Here is a 20716-nt window from a genome sequence, read left to right on the forward strand (position 1 = left end):
ACACCACGACTCCAAACGCCCCTTCTTTCTCCTCCCAGTTTTTATTACTGAGCACAATGTCATATGGTATGAAACAACCCTTTGGTCATTTGGGGTCAGCTGTCCTGGCTGTCCCCTCCCAACCTCTTGCAGACACCCAGCCTCCTTGCTGGTGGGGGAGCAGAAGCAAGAGAGAAGACCTTGACTTTGTGCAAGGACTGCACACAAGAAAATCAGAAGCAGAATTGCTTCCTAGGGCCTGCATTTCTCACTTCAGACGTTGAGGACGATTGTTGGGATCCTACGTGCACCGACAGGTGTTAATTGCTCTCAGCATCTTCACCAGTAGTCTCTCCCTACAGGCCTGGGAGCTCCAGTTAAACTCAAGTCTGAGCTTTAGATCCTTGCCTAAAGTACATTGTAGATTTAACTACCTCCAGTACCATATCCTGGCAGGATGCCAGTCATGTCCTATCTCCTCAGAGTTATGGTGCAGCTTTATCTCTAGCCCATCCTCTTTGCAACTAGATCTGCTAGATGGATCCTACATCTGACAGGTTATGCTGGGACTGTCAATGGACCCAGTGCCCTGTGCTGCCCACCGTGCTCAAATACTGCACCATGGTGCCCTGTTCAGTGAGGGCACGGTGCAGGCTGTGATCACCCATGGCTCCTGGTTCATCCCTGCTTGCAGAGCAGCTCGGATCCCGCTGCTCACTGGCAACAATCTGACCTCATCCACAGCAATACGTAGATTGTATTTACTCAGGAGCGAGATCAGACACGAGTTCATGCAGGGGAGGGAGACACAGAACGTATCTTTGGAAAATACTGTCTTCTGGGTCCTTTCCAGCTTGGGATATTCTGTCAGATCACTCTTGCTCTTTTTTGCTTTTTGCTTAACACAAGGAGCTTTCTTCCCTGTACACATAAACGTAGCAATTAACTCTGTCACCCTTGCTGTAACGCATGGTTCTCTTAAAACACAGATTTTTAAAACACTCACTACAGCTAAGTAAAGCTTTACTCAGATTCCTATTTTAGGACAGCCGGTCTCTACCACTTTAGTTAAGGGAATGGCACGACCAGAAGATTAGAAATCAGACCCTGCTTTTTGATTAGTTTTCCTTAGGAGAGACAGTGATAAATTACCGGGGGGGAATAAATAAATAAATAAATAAATAAATAAGTCTGCAAGAACGTGTTCCCAGTAACTAATCCTCCCTCATCTAGGGAGAGTACCCCGGTACACCGCATTTCATCGGGGTTTAGCGGCTCGTCCGCCGGTGCGCAGGACCTGAAGCACCCCACAAGGGGCAGAGCCGAACTCCAATTAATCAACGCAGGGACCGAACCCCAATTAATTAAGGCACAGCCAGGACGGAATGAGGCCCTCTCAGCCCCTGCCCCGCCCCAACGGCCGCCCCCTCACGGCCACCGCCCAACGGCCGCCGCCGCCCCGCCCCTCGCCCTTTGACTCCCCGCTGTCCCCGCGCTTCCTGTTCCCAACCACGTGGGCGCGCCGGGATCCGCGGGCACCCGCACCGGTAGCGGCGCGGCGCGGCATGGCGGGCGGCGGCGGCGGTTCCTCGCAGTGCCTCAGCTACGCGGGCTGCAACTTCCTGCGGCAGCGTCTGGTGCTCGCCACGCTCAGCGGGCGGCCGCTGAAGATCCGCAAGATCCGCGCCCGGGAGGAGGACCCCGGGCTCCGCGGTGAGCCCCGGGGCAGGGCGGGGGAGTCCTGGCTTTCCCCGTCCCGCCGCCGGAGCGGACGGGGGCCAAAAGCAGGCGGCCGCGGCGTGCCTGGGACCCGTCGGGGGGTGCCGGAGATGGCGACGTGGCTGCGGTGGCCGCAGGGTGCTGGGCTTCAGGGGGTTCGTGCCCGAGGGCGGTGGGGAAAGGGAAGGGAGGTGAAGGGAAAGGAAGGGAAAGGAAAGGGAATGGGAAAGGAAGGGAAGGCGCTCGGCTCCGACCACGTGGATCCCTCCGAGGGAAGCCTTGCACAGGGAGCTGCTCTTCGTCCCCTGTCCCTCTGCATCCCCGTCACCCCTGCGCTGAATGCCCCCGGGCGGTGTGACGGGCACCGAGGTAGAGGCACTGCCGAGGCGTGTACGGGTGTAAAAAGATGCATTTGAGCATGGGCTTTGCTCGCTGGTTTGTGTGTTAGTGTCTGTGTGTTAGTGTCTGTGTGTTAGTGTCTGTGTGTTAGTGTCTGTGTGTTAGTGTCTGTGTGTTAGTGTCTGTGTGTTAGTGTCTGTGTGTTAGTGTCTGTGTGTTAGTGTCTGTGTGTTAGTGTCTGTGTGTTAGTGTCTGTGTGTTAGTGTCTGTGTGTTAGTGTCTGTGTGTTAGTGTCTGTGTGTTAGTGTCTGTGTGTGGACCCCTGTCTATGGGTTGATGGGGCCAGCCAGATGCGGGGTGCAGTGCTTGCACTGAGCGGGACAGTCACCAACAGGTCATACCTGTTGAAAGCTCACAGTGGTGGCAGAAGCAGGAGGGCTGGCTGTCGCCACTGGGTTCATTTTTAGGTAAAGTGCGAGGTTCAGAATGGGTGAGAGTGGCATTGATGCAGCTCTGCCTCCTGAGGATGCTTTGGTTCACAGCTAAAGATCCTTCTCTGAAGCTGTCAGAATATTCGTATGCACTTGACTTAACATACACTAAGAGCCAAAGTATTTATTACTATCACAAAAAGTTTGGTGCTGAAGTTTGTGGTTTTTGCCAAATTTATAAGAGGTCCTTTTCCAAGCATGGACTAAAATGTAAGCTATGACCATAACAGAAAAAGGGCAACAAACGCTGATTTACGTTGGTACTTCAACATGCAGTTCTCTCAGCTTTTCATGACCAGAGCATTTGCAGTGAAAACTTCTCTGTGAGTTTGCATTCCAAGAGGGAAATGTGTTCACAAGGATGCACTTTTGTGCTGGGAGAGGTCTCACTGCTGTCATACAAACTTTGAGTTTAGAAATTATCATGACAGAGAGCAGAACCAGCATTGCGTGACTGGCGTATCAAAAGTAGTATGCAAATATTAACAAACTGTAATGTCTGCAAATAGCTCTTTTGTTTAAATGTTCGTTGCATCCTAAAAGCTTATATGGGAAGAAAAGTCAGAATATTGTCTAAGAAGTGAGATAGAACTTCCTTAGCAATAAAACTACAACTTACTGACCATTATGCAGGTGTATTTGGTCTTAAAACTAACTGATTTTTGAACTCTGCATAAATTTGTTGTCTTTTGTGCCAAGTCTATACCAACCTGGGATCCCTAAGAATGAGACTATTGCCGCTTTTTTAATATATGTGCTTGTTCTTTCCCACATCTGTGAGCAGGATTCCACACAAACAGGAGAAACTGAGTAATTAGCTGGGTAAGCTGCTCTAGGGTGCGTGTTAAGCCAAAGTGATGTGATGGGAAGACTTGTGTTTCTCTAGTCTTACTTATGTCGTTGATAATTTTGGAAATGAAAAACTCTGAGATCTGCAGATAGCCAATGGTGACTGCGTTTGTGGAACAGCTGTGTGGCTGTAGCACTTCACAACTGAACAACAGCTTCGTTAAGACTTTGCAGAGGGTAATGGGAAGCTGTGATTAGCTTGTGGTATTTAACTACACAGGGTCCTGTTGGCTAGGATTTTTGCATATATGCAAAAGTGACTTTTGTATTGAGCAAAATGTAAATTGTCAAAGGCTTTATCCTGGACTTGAGTGACCCTTTAGACCACTATGATCAGATATACCAACTTCTATCACCTGCTCTCCCCTTGCTGTGTGCAGGGGAGAGCTATGTGGATAATCCAGCAGTTATCTCTAAGTGCATCTGAGTTGATTTGAGACATCTGTAAGCATTAAGAGTCAAATGAATGCCTCTGTTCTCATGTGAACTGCCTTTTCTCATGTGGTGAAATTAAACTACAAGTTGAAGAATGAGAGTAGCCTTACTGCCTTCAAGGGAGAGTCATCACAGGAAAAATGTGTTGACATTTTTTACTGTTTTCAGGAGTAAATTTTAAGTAACTTTAAAATTCTTTCTTTGTTCTACTTCTCAGACTTTGAAGCAAGTTTTATTCGCCTCATTGACAAAGTGACCAATGGCTCTAGGATTGAGATAAACCAAACAGGTGAGACCTTTTTCTCTTCTTACTCTGTTAGAGTCTTACAGACTGTATCACTTGCTTCATTGAATTAAAAGCTACAGCTTGACAGGTAAGTGTTTAGATAGCATTGACTGAGTAGATTAGTAATAACCAAGGAGAGAAGCTTTATACTAATAGATATCACACAAGATCAGTGCTCCACCACAGTGCAGTGCAATAAGGAAACTGTATTGCTCAAGTTGAAGACTGATATTTGTTTGGTATGTGGGATCTCCTAGTGGTGGAAGGTCTCTCTGAACCAGAGTGGGTTTTTGTACAAGGCAAAGTTTGTACTTGCCCAGACATGCTCAGAGAGGAGTTGGTTTGAGTGAGAAGCATCCCATGTAGAAATCTCAGCAGGTTCTTGTCCTCTCTGTGTTACAGGGGATTTTAAGGTTTGTTGGTCAATAAAGCAGATGGCATACCACTAGATATGCTGAGACAGCAATGTCTCAAGTCTGTTGAAGATTTAGTTTCTGTGGAGGATGCTAGTTGCTTGTTTCAGCATTTTGGTGATTGTTGAGAGGTTCTTGATATGGGGGGCGCAGGGAAGGTAGGAGAAACGATGTGCAAGATAAATAGACAATCATCTTTTTCGACCCATTTATTAAACATAGGCACAAAAGCGGTGTGGTGGAAGTGCTGCCTATCTTTTATAAATTCTACTGTCCCCAGTGTGCTGGTTCACATTGTTGCAAAGTGTCTGTATGCTGCAGTAATGGCTAGTGTGCTGCCGGCACTCTAATTTGATTCCCCCTTGGCCTCCTCCCCAGGTACTACCTTATATTATCAGCCTGGTCTTCTATATGGGGGCTCATTGGAACATGACTGCAGCCCCAGTCGCAGTATTGGCTACTACCTGGAAAGTTTGCTCTGCTTGGCACCTTTCATGAAACATCCACTGAAGATTGTCTTGAGGGGAGTAACAAATGATCAAGTAGATCCTTCGGTAAGTAACAAAATTTAAGTACCAGAGATTTTTTTTCTTCTAAACAAAGTTCAGGAAGAAATCTCTGAAATATACTGTGTTTCTGTCATCTTTCACATCAAGAAGTATTTGGTATCACTGCATCTGTCAGCAAGCTTTCTGAATCAAACATCTACTGAACTGTTCCCTTTGATCTTTCTAAATTGCATTTGGTAATCTACCTTTGGAGTTTTGCTTTTGTACTGCTTCTGTTATCTCATTTGGAAACTGTAAGTGTGATGTGAGGACCTTCCAGTGGTTTACTTCTCCTGTTCTCTTAGAAGTTAGATGGGTTGTTTCTCCCACCCCACTCACGCATTGACCGTAAGAAGAAGAAATTATCTATGAAATTTGAGTGTGACAGAGAAGGAATCTTCCTCTCCTGATAGATGCTGGATATAGTTGTAATTATACTGCTGTGAAGCCTTCTTTCTGTTAAAAGTCACATGGCAGTAACAAATGAAAGTAGTGAAAATACTGCATGTAATTGTCTGATTCTTCAGAAAGAAGCTAAATGGCATAAGTGGATCAAATAACTATGGGGTGTTTGCTTTGATTTGTTACTGATGGTTTACAGTCCTTTGTTTAAATAGTCTCGTTACAAAAATTATCTATGGGGATCATGGGATTAAAACACTGAGGTAATGGTTATGGGTTATGTTGGTTGTTTTTTTTCGTAACGGCTTTTAGAGAACAGCACTCCTTTTTTTTACCTTAGAAATGCCAACTAGAGCCTATTTTCTTCTGTAGATGAGGGGAACGCTGTAATCAGAAAACTTAACAGTATTTGTAATCATTTTAAACTGTTTAAATATAATTGCAGATATTAGACAAGTCTCTGAGTCCTGCTATTATTTAGGGCTTTTCAACTGCATTTATCTTGTCACTTTAAAAACTGTGTTCTCTCACCTGTGGCTCTGTGAAACACCCACATGAGCCAAAGGATAATTGAAGTGCTGTTTAAAAAATAAATCAAAAACAAAATAAAAAGGGAAGCATGCTCTCTAATCTTTCAGTCACCATTATTAAAAATGTCATAGAAATGGCAAGCAGTAAGAATCAAAGTTGTCTTTTTTGGCTGACTGCATCTTTTTCACCACAAGGGAGACTTTTTTTTTTTATTGAAGAATTTAGAGAGGAAGACTAGTCCAATCTGAATGTTGTTTTCAAGTAAGTTTGGACACTTACCTAAGCAGCTGAATCTTGATTTTGGAATTTAACTCTTGTCTGGGGACTGGCTGGGCCTCGGTCAGCAGGTAGTGAGCAATTGCATTGTGCATCACTTGTTTTGTGTATTCCTTTGTTGTTGTTGTCATCGTTTTTCCTTTATTTCATCTTCTGTCCTATTAAATGGTTTTACTTCTTTTTCTGATTACTCCCTTGCCTCCCTCAGGGGGAGAGACACCAAAAGGCGATGTGGTACTTAGCTGCCTATTGGGTTAAACAACATTGATCAACAACTTTAAGGAGTTTTACAAGATACTTTGTACAGCACATGCCTCTGCAAGTTGCTGAAACTAAAAGCACAATTTCAAGTGCTGTCTTAAATGATTTTTGTGCTCAGGAGACTCGGTTTTAAATTGATTTGTCTTCTCATTGTTCAGTAAGCAGAAGATGCTTAGCAGCTGGGTGAAAATGTATTATTTATGCATGCCCCAAAAGGGGTGCTCAGACTTGTCTATCCATCTACACACTTTCTGACTGTCCAAAGGGAAGAAGGAAAAGAAAGCCACAGTAAATACTTGTGGGTTGTTTAAAATATTCAAGGAGTTTTGCCTGGTGCTCTTCATATAAAAATCTCTCAATCTCAAGTTAGTAGCTACAATAAGCAAAGTATCTGCTTATATTTATTGCAAGTTGTTGTTTGTTTTTTTTGTTGTTGTTTTGTTTTGTTTTTTCTCCAAGTTTAGCTTAGTTTCTAAGAGGAATATCACGTTCTTAAACATGTATCTTTATTTTGGAGCTAGGTGAAGTCTGTAGGAAATATCCTTGCATGAGTGAAAGCATCCCTAAGTTAAGTAGCAGGAACACAGAGGCAGCCATAGAAGTGGGACTTCTCCCTCATGGTAGCAGTGAGCAAGTAGGCTGACCCAGTGGGCATTCTGAAATCTGTCAGCACTGAACTTGCAGCTTTTACATATGTGAAGACAGCCTCACGTATATGTTGGATACAATTGCTGTGCTGTGAGTTTGAGCTTGCTCTTTGCCGGACACCCTCTGGTTGGGAGGACAGACAGAGGGATCACAGTAGATCTCCTGCTGCAGGGAGTAGAAATGGACCAGGCAAGAGAGGGTGTTTCTAAAGCATGGCTAGTGGAAAGAAAGCCTTCAGCTGAGTTCAGTGAGGCATGGGTCAGGCAGAATTCCTGGGGTATAAATCGACTATGTGTTTGTTTACATATACTAATAGCCCACCAGTGGGTTGCAATGAAAAAGCTCTTTCACAGCTGGCACCATTAGGGATAACTCTGCAAGCAGTAATTGGAGGGATAGTGTGGCCTCTGAAATGCAGGGGAATGTGCACTTTAGCCAGTTTGGACCATAGTAGTAATAATGTGTGTGTGTATTGCATCCTAAATGAGAGGAAGATAAAATAATGCTTTGCTTGCATTTGTCAGGAAGAGGTCTCCATGTGGCTTCAGAACACTAGCCTAAACCATTGACTGGAAGCCTATGTTTGCATCATGCATTGTGTATTTCTACACAACCACTGGTGGGACCTGACCCTGAATAGCTTATGGGACCAGTCATGCATGGGACTGGCATGCAGAGGTGTTATAGTTTTGGGTTTCTCTTTACAAAGACATTCCCCCTCCCTCCCCCCTCCCCCCCCAGTGTCTGTTAAGTGCCTTTTTGAAGGGAATGGAGGTGCCATGCAACTCATCACTGTCTTAGCTTCTTTTCCTTCTCTACGTGTTATGTTTTATTCGGACAGATAATATAATGCTGTGATAACCCAGTTTTAGAATAACTGTTCTTAATGTTCAGGCTTGCAAGTGCTGAAGCGTTTTATAGCTGTGCCTTGGGACTTTCAATTGAAATGATTTTCATGATGGCATGAGACTAGCATATGAAGTTTTGGCTTGGGAGCAATAAATTTCAGTGTTAATCAAAATTCAGCAGTTGTCTGTAATTCCAGGGGGAAAAAAAAACTTTTTCCAACAGACTTGAGTGTTCTCTTTTCTTTAATTTGCTAAACTCCGGTGCATGCACACAGTCTAGGTCCCTATAACCAAACATAGTGCTGTATGGTAGGGATAAATGCTGTTCTGTGCAGTGTTAATGGCTATGTAGACCAGCTAATGGCTACCTAGGAAAGGGACGAGCATGTGCTGTTGGGTCTCTTTTCTGTTTTCTTTTTTCTTCGGTTGTGTTTTTTTCAGCTTTGCACTAGTTAAGGGATTTTGCAAACCATTTGATTCTTTTACTGTTTTAAGGACTTCTTTTAATCACTGACTTTCTTAAAGGTAAAAGGTAAAGGTAAAACACCAACTAGTTTGTGAACAAGCAATGGGACTTGCAACATGCAGCTTTCTGGCATTTGTGGTGAGGTATGCCCTCAGTTGTTTGAAGCCTTTGTTATGGTAAACTTGATGATGTGTTGTCTGCTCTGAATATGGAATAACTTCCCTCCAAGGTGAACTGAAAGATGTTTTTATGGTTGAGTGATAGGCATGAGCCTAGAAAATAGAGTTTTTAGTCTCAGTTCTGCTACTGTCTTCACTTCCAGTGAAGTACTTAACCTCTTCTGCATGAACTCTGACTCATCTGTTGATCAGAACAGCCTTTTCCGCTGCCAGTTACCTTCTCTGCTTAGGCTGCAAATTTGGAACAGTCTCTTACTGTGTATCTGTCTGGTACCCAGTAAGTATCGTGTCTGGAACTTGTCTGAGGATTGAAAACTACAGCAAGTCTTGGAAATCTTGGAAACAGACAAACCAGACTCGAAATTGATCCAGCTTCCTAACGTTGCCATAACAGGCTTTCTCCAGAGATAGTCTTCAGTCCCTGGAATCACAAAAGTGGATATGGAGGAGGGGAAGGGATTTTATATCCTACATGGTGAAGCTCTTATTTTTTCACTGTTATGTGTTTTTTCAGAAGAAAAAGGGGTAAATATTGTGTAACCTTAGGCAAGCCAGACAAGCACCCTGAAATTTCAGCACTTCAGACAGTGGTATTCCTGTGTGTCCATGTGTGTGCATATGCATGTTAGTGAAGAGTTTAGTTCCAAAAGTCAAGTATGTGTGATTAATGAATAATACCAAGAGGCTGGATTAAGGTAGTAAGGGGCTGTAACTTGCATTTCTTATATAAATAAATTTCTGACTTTGTTTTTTAATGAAGACATTAAAATGTTGATACTTTCTACCATTAAAAGCAACCCCAAATCCCTGTCTGTGAGAAACAAAATATGCTGGATAGCAGAATTTGAAAAATGAGAACTGTAGCATATGCTTGTAGCAACTCAGCACTAACAGGTTGTTTATAGCCTTGTAGATGAGGTATGTGCTAGTGCTTTGTCAGTGGCTTGTACTGTCTGCAAAACAGAGAGAATGAAATTCGATCGTGGATTCTGGTTGAAACCGTGGGAAGGAGGGTGCTTTCTTCTGACTACTCAAAGTGCTGTCTACCATGTGCCTGTTTTCTTCTCCACCTGAATTCTAGTTCCTCTTTGGTCATGCTGTACTGGTCCCATCTCTCCCAAGCTGTTTGTCTTGTGTAATTCCTTCTGCTGTTGCACTGCTAAATCATTTTTGTCACCTTCAGCAATGCTACTAAAGTTTCAGCAGAAGAAAGAAGATGACAAAGGACAGTTTTTTTCTTAGTTAACAAACAGGAGTACCAGTGGCAAGGAAAATCCTGCTGAGACCCAGATTTGGTGAGCACCTGGCTCAAAGGGAGTATGTGGATGATTTGTCACCCACTTCAGATTCTTCTTTGTCAACTGGAATTACCTAGAAGCTTCTGTTTCCCAGAAGCAGATGGAGAGAAGCTCTTGACAAAAGGATGAAGTCCCTCCTGGCAAACGAAGGGCTTCCTCCAAAATATGAAGGTTCTTGCTCTCATCACAGATCTAGCTATAGAAATTTTTTAACAATGTCATAAGAATATCGTTTTTTGGCAACTGTTCATCAACAACTGGTAACTGCTCAGAGAAACAAATGAGCAGTTTTAGCCAAAAGCTAATAAAAATCAGACTGAGGAAGAAATCTAGAATAGGAAATTCCATCTCCGTAGTTTGCTATGGCAAATTTTGTGAGTAGTGAGATCTCGTGCCAGTTTGAGTAGCTGATCTCTGTGCTGCATTCCTGTGTCTGCCCTTAGAATACCTAGGACAGAAAAGCCTCATCCTTGTTAGGAACCTCATAATTCAATGATTTTTAAATTACTGACTTACATAACTTCCAATAGAGAGTCTGATTTTTAAATTTTATATTTTGTAGGTTGATAACCTTAAGGCCACAGCTCTACCCCTACTGAAAAAATTTGGAATTGATGGTGAAGGTCTGGAAATCAAGGTAAGAAAATATTTTTCTTTGCCAGCACAGGTTGAAATGATGCTTTGAACAGCTTCATGGGACTGTACGCTTTTGGGCAGTGTGACCATACACAGAGAAGGGCAGTGCTTGCTGCTCTTTCTCTAGCAGATATCTAGTCACATCACACATTAAATTGCCTCTCCTTCTTGGTAAGTGTTAAATAGCATGGTAGCCACAGTGAGTACTGGTCTGTAGTAGAAGACATGTGAAAACTATGGTTAGAGAACATGTCAAATACGAGTGACCTTCTTTGTTTCCTAGAGATTTTTGCAAATTAAGAAGCCTTTTTGCTTTCTTGTTCCTCATCACTTAATGTAATGTCCTGTTCATTCCACCTGTTTTTGTTCCATGCTTAGAGCTAGTGAGAAATAATCAAGTCTTTTTTACCAGCAGAGGAGCTGGATCCATATTTGGTAGATTAATGTTTGCTTCCAGTTTAGGAAATAACAGTAAATAAACTTTCCTATATAGAGTACACTTTTCACAGGCTCAGTAAATTTGAGTGAGGAATAGGTTTTTAGGTTCAAGAGGAAATTATAGTCTTTCAAAATTAAGAACGCTCATTTAAAATGTATGAAGGCCCTGCTTGTGCTAACACTCTTTACGTGCTCCACCATGTCCTCCCAGTTCCTCTGCTAACCCTGCCAGTGGCCCAGAACCCCACTGTAGTGTTGCTGCCACCATCAGGCCCTGCACCAGTGAAGCTACAGCACTGCTGGTCTCCAGATCCCCACAGCCCTCTCCATCCTGTCCCTGTGGGTGTTCCCAATGACCAGGGCCAGGGCTGACCCCTGGCTAGGGTGGTAGGACCAGCCTGGGATGGCCAGGTCTTTTTGTGGGAGTGAGTTCATTTTGGTCTCACCTAAGCATGTCAAGCATCAGAGAAATGACGCTTTCTTCAGTCTTCAGCACTGAGGTACAAATTCTGCAATTAGAGACAAGCAGTACGCCAGTGTTGTCTCTAGTAAAGGCTGGGGGGGGTTGTTTGATTCTTAGTTTTTGATGGTGTTTTCTAGTGTTTGTTTTTCCTCCACTGAGAAGCCATGCCTACTGTACTTGAAATGAGAGAGGTGAGGAGCAAAAAAAAAGAAATCTTTTATTTCTTATAGGTTTGATGGAAAAAAAACTTTCTGCTTTTAGGATGTCTTTTTCTCACCTGCGCTCACATAGTGCTGGTAATGATAACAATTTATTTTATGTGAAATAAAAGCTATAATTTTTGAGCATGTATATACATTATTTGTGTTCTTTACTAACCTGTTTTTTCCTCCATTATTGTTTTTAGATCAACCGGAGAGGAATGCCTCCCAAAGGGGGTGGAGAGATACTGTTTGCTTGCCCAGTGAGAAAGGTCTTGCAGCCTATTCAGTTCACAGACCCAGGCAAAATCAAGCGCATTAGAGGAACTGCGTATCCTTCTCTTACCTTGGTTTTTAAAAAAAAATGCTTTTAAAGAAAAAAGTCTCCCAGCTTAGAAGTCCCAGAAGCATACCTGTGCCACTGAGTACACGTGCAGACAACACACAGTGACTTTCCACAGAATGAAAACAAAATTGGATTCCACCAGCATGTCTCAAAAGCACTGTGTTAACAACACTGTTCAAAAAGCAATAGTGAACAAGTAAATAAATCTAAAACTGAACAGCACCTTTCACAACCTTTTCAATAGCAAAAAAAAGTAGCTAAAATACCTTCCATGATGTACAAAACAGCACTAAAATAGATGTTTTGTCTGTAAATCCAGTAATAACAAATGTACTTTTGTTATATGTCAGATACTTGGCATCTTGGCTGTTAATGAGTCTAGCGGAATGTTGGATGGGAATTTAAATTTGAGTTCAGTTTACACCTCACTGCACACATGTGAACTAAGCTTTCGGTTGTCTTACCAAAAGCAGTTTGTTAGCTCTTTGTCTGCAGGAGTATCATTGGACATAGAAGTAGGGAGGGATTTACTCCCTCACAAAGAACAGGGTAGAAAACGTAGTTAATGTCTTTTTGTTCTCTTTTGCTTATTGCTTCTATACGATCTGTCATGAATCCGCTGTCACTATAGGAAGAAGGTGAAAATACCTCACAGCAAGGTATACTAAATGTTGTAATTCAGGAGCTCCAGCTCTCTTGAGAGTTGTCCAACTTGTAGTTTGATTTGCAATTATGAGAATATCAAATGTGGTCTGACTTTGATCACTCAAAAGGAAAGCAGGAATGGGGGAAGGTTTCCTGCCAGAGGCACAGACTTGCAGCCTATTCCTCCTTTTACAGTATGCTGTCATAATTGTATACAAGAATGGGACACTTTGATCTCTGTCTTTAACTGCAGCATTTGGTTGAGTGCAGTGTTGCCAAGTGAGAGCAGTTTTACTGTGTGCATGGGCTGTTGAAAAAGAAAGGGGGCAGGTCAGTGTGCTTGTTGGTTTTTATGGTCTTCAATGAAGAAAGTAAATTTTTTTTGCCCTGTTTATATCTGTACTAAGTAGTTCTATGTTCCTGTGTGATGGAGGGAGGAATGGTCATAGCATTAGTGACATTTTTATAACTTTACTTCAATACACAGTACGGTCCTGGGTGACTTTTACTGGAGTTGGTTGATGTATGTGAACTACAGGTTTTCAAACTCCCGCTTTCCTTTGACTTCTGGATTTTTTCTCAGGGATAAAGGCTTGCTTTTGGTAAGCCAGGTGAGGGGCTCACTTATTTGAGTTTGGACTTGAAGTGGTCCTTCAAGCCAGTAGAAAACAAAACATTTAGACACATAAGTGTTTTGGTCTTTTTATATATGCATTTTTGTCCCTTCAAGATGCAGCTGAACAATTCTGCTCCCTTACAGCTGGGGAGCTTGTGTTGCAGCAGTTTTTTATACTCACCCAAAATGATGAGTGCGGCAACTGAAGAACGATCAGTTCTCTGATTATTATTTACTGATTTTGCCCTTAAGAACTTAACACTTCTGGTCTGCCTCCTCCACAAGGGCATACAATAGAAACTTGCATAAAAGGAGGTTTTCTTCAGCCAGCTGGTAGGTTTGAGAGATGATTTCTGTGTTGCCATGTGCATGTAGGTATAGGTGTCTGGTTAAATGCAGAGCATAAGTCTGTACTAGATGGGATGGAATTGGGAGTAGAAATGTGTCTTACATGTTTGAAAATCTATTGGGAATATCACTGAAATGGCACGTGAGTAAAAGGGCACAAAGCATGTTTAGAAAGGTGGTAGTCTCTTCTTCCCCAGAACATTTATCTCTGAATGCTGAGTGACTAGATAACTAGTAAATGTAATACTTTCAGAGCACTGCAAAACAGTTGGAGAGAGCAAAGGTTTTTCCTTTAGCTTTTTTAAAATTTTGTCTTTGGTGAAGACATGTAATTTCAACTGTCCAATTTCTCCCCAGTGGAAATGAAAAGAAAGGATTTCTTGCTGCTAATTCAGAGAAACTTCACCCATCAATATCATTTCATAAGATCTAAACAGCGTGCAGGACTTCCTGCATCATAAGAAACTACAGGATGAATAAATAGCAATTTAAAATTATTGAAGGGCATCTTTAAGACAAATTTTTACCTAGTCCTAGTCATACATAATAGGTTCGTGTGTGCATTTCACCTAAGATATATCAATGAAAAGACTATAGAAAGCACTAAGCATATGTTCTTTAAATACCAGCTGTGCTAGGAAAGTGGAGTAGCATTCATGGATGAATGCATAGGACAAAAACGTTTTCTGAAATAATGCATTAGGACCTCTTGACCACTTTTGTCTTTTTTTTTTTCATGATCACAATTCCTTAGCTCAGAATGTAGATACTCTGTCAGAGTGTCACCACAGATGGCAAACAGAATGGTGGAATCTGCAAGAGGCATCCTGAATAAGTTTCTCCCAGACATTTATATCTACACAGATCATATGAAGGGGGTCAGCTCTGGAAAGTGAGTATCCAACTATTCGCAGGTAACAGAAATGCAGTTTGGCATTTGTTTGTCTGCTAGTATACTCTAATCTGTAATTTTTCTGAGCTTTAGACCATGATTTTCTATTCTGCTGACATGAAATAAATATTCCTTACAGGAGAAAATGGAGTGATTCACTAGATAACTATTGTTTCACTCATAGAATCATCAAGGTTGGAAAAGACCTCCAAGATCATCTGGTCCAACCATTGCCCTACCACCAATGTCACCCACTAGACCATGTCTCCAAGTACCAGGTCCCACCTTTTCTTAAACACCCCCACGGACAGTGACTCCACCACCTCCCTGGGCAACTTCTTCCCGTGCCTGACTACTCTTTATGAAGAAATGTCTCAATTTCTAACCTCAACCTCTTCTGGTGCAACTTGAGGCCATTCCCTCTAGTCCTGTCACTAGTTACCTGTGGAAATAGGCTGACCCCCAGCTCCCCACACCTTCCTTTCAGGTACTTGTAGAGAGCAATAAGGGCTCCCTTGAGCCTCCTCTCCTCCAGACTAAACAACCCCAGTTCCCTCAGCTGCTCCTCACAGGACTTGTGTTCGAGGCCCTTCACCAGCTTCGTAGCCCTTCTCTGGACACGGTCCAGGGTCTCAATGTCCTTCTGGTACTGAGGGACCCAAAGCTGAACACAGTACTTGAGATGTGGCCTCACCAGAGCTGAGTACAGGGTCACCTCCCTTGTCCTGCTGGCTACACTATTCCTGATACAAGCCAGGATGCTGTTGGCCTTGGCCACCTGGGCACACTGCCAGCTCCTGTTCAGGCGAGCATCAATCAGCACCCCCAGATCCTTTTCCTCTGCATAGGTTTTGAGGCACTCTCCCCCTAGCCTGTAGCGCTGCATGGGGTTGTGGACAAAGCGCAGGACCTGGTACTTAGCCATGTTGAACCCTGTCCCATTGGCCTCTAACCATCGTTCCAACCTGCCCCTCTGCATGGCCTTCCTGCCCTCCGGCAGATCGACACTTACCCCCAACTTGGTGGCATCTGCAAACTTACTGAGGGTGCGCTCAATTCCCTCATCCAAATCATCAGTAAAGATACCAAAGACGGTGGGCCCCAACACTGACCCCTAGGGAACACCACTGGTGACCAGTCGCCAGCTGGATTTCTCTCCATTCACCACCACTCTCTGGGCCTGGCTGTCCAGCCAGTTTTTAACCTAGCAAATAGTGTACCTGTCCAAGCGATGGGCTGCCAGCTTCTCCAGAATACTGTGGAAGACTGTGTCAAAGGCTGTGCTGAAGTCTAGGTAGACTATGTCAACAGCCTTTCCCTCATCCACCGGCCAGGTCACCTGGACACACAAAGAGATGAGGTTGGTCAGGCAGGACTTGACTTTCATGAACTATGCTCACTGGGCCTGATCTCCCTGTTGTCCCCCATATGGTGTGTGATTGCATTCAAGATGGCCTGTTTCATCACCTTTCCTGGCACCGAGGTCAGGCTGACAGGCTTGTAGTTCCCTAGGTCCTCCTTACAGCCCTTCTTAGAGGTGGGCGTCACATTAGCAAGTGTCCAGTCATCTGGGACCTCTGCAGATGACCATGACAGCTGATAGATGATGGAAAGCAGCCCAGCAGTCACATCCACCAACTCCTTCAGCACCCTCAGGTGGATCCCATCTGGCCCCATGGACTTGTAACAGTCCAGGTAGAGCAGCAGGTCTCTAACTGTTTCCACCTGAACTGTGGGGGTTTCTTCTACTCCCCATCCCAGACTTCCAGGTTGGGAGGCTGAGTTCCCCAAGGGTAAGTGGTCTGGCTAGTAAAGACAGATGCAAAGAAAGCATTAAGAACCTCAGCCTTTTCCTTATCCTCAGTAGTTATGTTCCCCCCAGTATCCAGTAAAGAATGGAGATTCTCTTTGGCCCTCCTTTTGCCTTTAATATATTTATAAAAACATTTTTTGTTAACCATAGTGGCCAGGTTGAGCTCGTGTTGAGCTTTGGCCTTCCAGATTTTTTCTCTTCATATCCCGGCAACTTCCTTGTGCTCTCCCCGAGTTGTCTGCCCCTTCTTCCACCAGACATAAACTCTATTTTTATTCCAGACACGCAGCAAAAGTTCCCTGTTCAGCCAGGCCAGTCTTCTCTACTGCCAGCTCATCTTATGGCAGGTGGGGACAGCCTCCTCTTGTGCCTTTAAGATTTCCTTCTTGAGGAGCATCCAGCCTTCCTGGACCCCTCTGTCCTTCAGGACTGACTCCCATACCAGTGTCCTGAACAATTCAAAGTCTGTCCTCCGGAAGTCCAAGGTAGCGGTGTTACTGATCCCCCTCCTGACTTCACCAAAATCCTATGCTTTACCGTGACATAAACAGCTGCAGTAGTGTCCTTTTACCAAGAAGAACTGAACATTTATTTGAAGTATTAATTTACTCTACTTCCACAGATTTTTGTTTGCTTGAAGAACACAGATGTGTTGCATATGATTCAGACAATTTTACTGATACCTGCCAGCTTTGTTGTCTTGTCGCTTTTCTTTGAGGTTGAAGATCTGGATAACTAATTTATTTGTCTTTTTTCTGTATGCTCAAATCCAAGCATGCACACTTTTTCGCTGTTTCTTCTTCTTGAAGTATTACCTTCGAGATACTATTTTAGTTTCATAAGCGTACACATCTAAAATTGTTGACTTTAAAGTATTTTTCCTTTTTTCTGATTCTCCATCATATTTAATATTCCAGTATAGTAGGTGTTGTGGCTCCAGACTGTTAACAGTAATCAAAATTTTGAAACTTCTTTTTTTTGGAGGTATGAAGTTTTGGGGGTCTTTTTTTGTTGTTGCTGTTGTCATCATGGGTTTTGTTTTTTTTTATATCTCTCTATGAAGTGGAAAATTCAAATTAATTTGGGTAGCACCATTACTTTTTATACTTGCACAATTAACCAATGCAGAGGAATACATAATAGTACGGGAAGAAAAAATGAATTCCCCTTTCCATCTTGCTGGTGCCGGTCACTCTCTGCTGCTGCTGTGCTGTCTCATTGAGCATGATTATAGTGACACTTCAGAAAAGTTTTTCTTATTACCTGGTTCCTGTTACTTGTGTGTATATGTGTTGGCAGGACAAGAAAGGAAAGTAAAACATGTCTCGTTTCCAATGCTAATACCCAGGTACGAGTAAGAACAGCAGCCTGTCTGTGCCCAGCCCAAACCAAGCTCTGATTTCAGAATACAGGATCTTGAACTATATCCCTTGCACAGTGACAAAAGCTTCAGGAAATAGATCTGAGCATCTTCTTCCACCTGTAATGTCTTTCTGAACAAAAACTTTCTGGTTCTGTTTATAGAATTTGCAGAAGAATGTTTGTGCAGATACTTCCTAATCCTGTCTGCGTATGGATGAGGCACTAGATGATTTTATTTTTTGTCTAGGCAATTTGCCACATGCTACTGAACGCTAACAAAATCTGCTCATAGGTATAATTACTAAAGGATATATGTCGAAGCTGTAGCCCCTAAGAAATAACATCTTTGACAGTGTTCTTGTCTTGCTGTGTAGATCTCTCAGTCTTTCAGAAGAAGGAAAGAAGAAAAGAAACATCTTTAACATATTTTCTGTGTTGCTTAGCAAGTACAGACAGTTGAATATATGTGGGAATCACTGATAGCTTTTTGTTCACTCCCTAATGAATTGCATGTAAAGGACTTGTTCTTCTTTGACACTGGAAGAGTGTGTTGTGGTAGTTTTACCCTGCTGGGCAGCCATACTCCGCCACAAGCACTCTTTCACTCCCCCTCCTCAGAAGAAGAGCGGGGAGAAGAAAGTATGCTGGGAAGGAAATGAAGTCTCAAAGATTGATATAAGGATAATTTAATTAAAGGGAAAAGAAAATGGGGGGGTGGGGCGGGGTGCGGAACAAACAAAGACCATGTAGAAACACAAAGGGAAGAAAAAAAATTCTCTACTTCTCATCAATGAGCAATGCTCAGTCACGTCCTGGAAAGCGGGGCTTCAATACATGTAGCAGTTGTTTGGGAGGACAGTCTTCATAACAACAGCTGCACCTTCTCCTTCCCCTTTCCCACATTTTATTGCTGATTGTGACACCACATGGTGTGGAATATCCCTTTGGTTGGTTTAGGTCAGCTGCCCTGGTAATGTCCCTTCCCTGCTTCTTGCCCACCCCCAGCCTGCTGGTTCTGGTGGGACTGGAGGAAGTCCTGATGCTGTGCCAGCACAGCTCAGCAGCAGACACAACACTGGAGTGATACCAGTGCTGTTCTAGCTACAGGTGCAGAGCACAGCAATGTATGGGCCACTGCAGGGAAAGTTAACACCATCCCAGCTAGACCCAGTACATGTGCTTACTGGTGATTAGGCTTTGTTTTTGTGATTTGTTGGTGTTGGTGGTGTTCCTTACTGTTCTGGGTAGGTTTGGGGTCAGTGGGACTATTTTAATTAAGTTTGGGTAGTGGAGGCAGCAGGAGTCCAGAACTGTGGGAAATCCTGTAAGTGGAGGGAAGTTAAGTTAACCTTATTTTGAATGGCTAGCTGTTAGTGTTCTTCTAGAGTCTATAAATACAAAGATCTTGTGTTTTTTTCCCTTGTTATAGCTATCTGATTTCTGAGCAAGCCATGCTCAGACATCTGTTACTTTCTTGTAGGAAAAGTGTTTCTTAACACTCACAGTAGCATTTTTTAGGATCCTAAACTCTCAGTAAAATGCATTTTTTTCTTCAAATTATATGTTCAGAATTCTTGTGTGGTTGTAATGATTTGTATGGTATTGAACTGTAAGTGAAAAGAAGTGATTGGAAATTCAAGTAATATGAATCAGGTTCTTTCATCCTCCCCCTTAATGCTAGGGCTATGGTCTGATCTTGCTATGTGGTGAAGCTTCTAGGGAAAGAGATGGATCCGTAAAGAAAGTCAGTTTTGTTTTTGTTTTTGAACATAACAGAGAAGAAACTCCAGATACTTTAGAAATGTTCATCAAAGATGAATGAAGTAAATGTGAAAGATACTGTTTTGTTTTGCTTTTTTTTAACAAAAAGTGTTATTTCTGAGGCTCAAATTTTTGTTTTTTTTAATTACTTTTCTTTAAAGAGTTTCTGCCAGGAATATCCAGCACAGTATATTTGGCGCTAATGATACTGGGTTTAACTTCTAAAGTAATGTTTTTTTCAGGATGAATGAAATGTATAGAACAGGAATTTTGTCAGTAAGTCCACATTTCCAGTAGTGTCGTATGAGTGGAGCTGCCTGTGAATTGAGGAGGAGGTTCACATTTCTTCTTGGCTTCTTACTCAATTTTGTTTTCAAATCAAATGTGCTTTTCTTACAGATCTCCAGGATTTGGCATGTGCCTTATTGCAGAAACCATCAACGGCACTATTCTCAGTGCTGAGCTAGCCTCAAACCCTCAGGGCCAAGGAGCAGCTGTGCTTCCTGAGGAACTTGGCCAGAATTGTGCTAAGCTGTTGCTTGAGGAGATCTATAGGGTAAGTGGCCAATTTGCTGAAGGGGAAGAAGGTGATGATATATTGATGAAGCAACAGGTGATTTGGGGTACCCTCAGACAGGCTGAGTTCCAAACAGAAAAATGATCTGATGCTACAAGCGTATTCTTGATCCAGATGAGGAGTGGTTTTGAATGGTTCATTTGCTGGTATAATGAGTTATTCTGCCATGTTATTTCTTGTGTCCAGGATATGTTACTACAGATCATAGCAGAGACAAATTTTGCTTTCATTGCCTTCTGTCTGCAGCAGAGGTCACTTGGCTTCATGTGGTCACCTTACATTTTTAATCATAAGACATAAGCATTAATGCACTAGCAGTGGGAATGAGGTGTTGTGAGTGGGAAAGTATGAGAAAGAGGAAGGAAGGAAAAAAGTAGCTAGCCTCAATGCTGGCCACTTCACTGTGGCAATAACAAACTCAAATGTCCTGAGGTTTGTTGTATGAGGAACTGACTAAATGGTTTGTTAGAAAAGACGTAGGACAGAGTTTCCGTAAGAATCTTAAGTGCATCACAATTTCCCACAGCATGATTATTTTTATTAAAATGCTTGTTTTCATTTGTGGTGAGACTTCTGATAGATGACCACCTCTCAGTCTAACAAATTATTTAGCAATTACTGAGCTTCTGATTTAATAAAGAACCTATCAAC

General features: G+C 42.8%; 1 protein-coding gene across 1 annotated transcript in view; it reads left to right on the forward strand.

Moving 5' to 3' along the window:
* The first annotated feature begins 1453 nt into the window (after nt 1-1453).
* The window catches only part of RCL1 (RNA terminal phosphate cyclase like 1), a 31957-nt gene continuing 12694 nt past the window's right edge, over nt 1454-20716 (forward strand). Inside the window, exons 1-7 of the mRNA XM_035567654.2 lie at nt 1454-1692; nt 4030-4101; nt 4890-5065; nt 10531-10605; nt 11912-12036; nt 14427-14552; nt 19888-20044. Of these exons, the coding sequence (XP_035423547.1) occupies nt 1545-1692; nt 4030-4101; nt 4890-5065; nt 10531-10605; nt 11912-12036; nt 14427-14552; nt 19888-20044 (879 nt within the window). The 5' untranslated portion in view covers nt 1454-1544. The remainder of the gene's footprint in view (nt 1693-4029; nt 4102-4889; nt 5066-10530; nt 10606-11911; nt 12037-14426; nt 14553-19887; nt 20045-20716) is intronic.

This window comes from Cygnus atratus, chromosome Z (genome assembly GCF_013377495.2).
Source record: "Cygnus atratus isolate AKBS03 ecotype Queensland, Australia chromosome Z, CAtr_DNAZoo_HiC_assembly, whole genome shotgun sequence".
Taxonomy (NCBI): domain Eukaryota; kingdom Metazoa; phylum Chordata; class Aves; order Anseriformes; family Anatidae; genus Cygnus; species Cygnus atratus.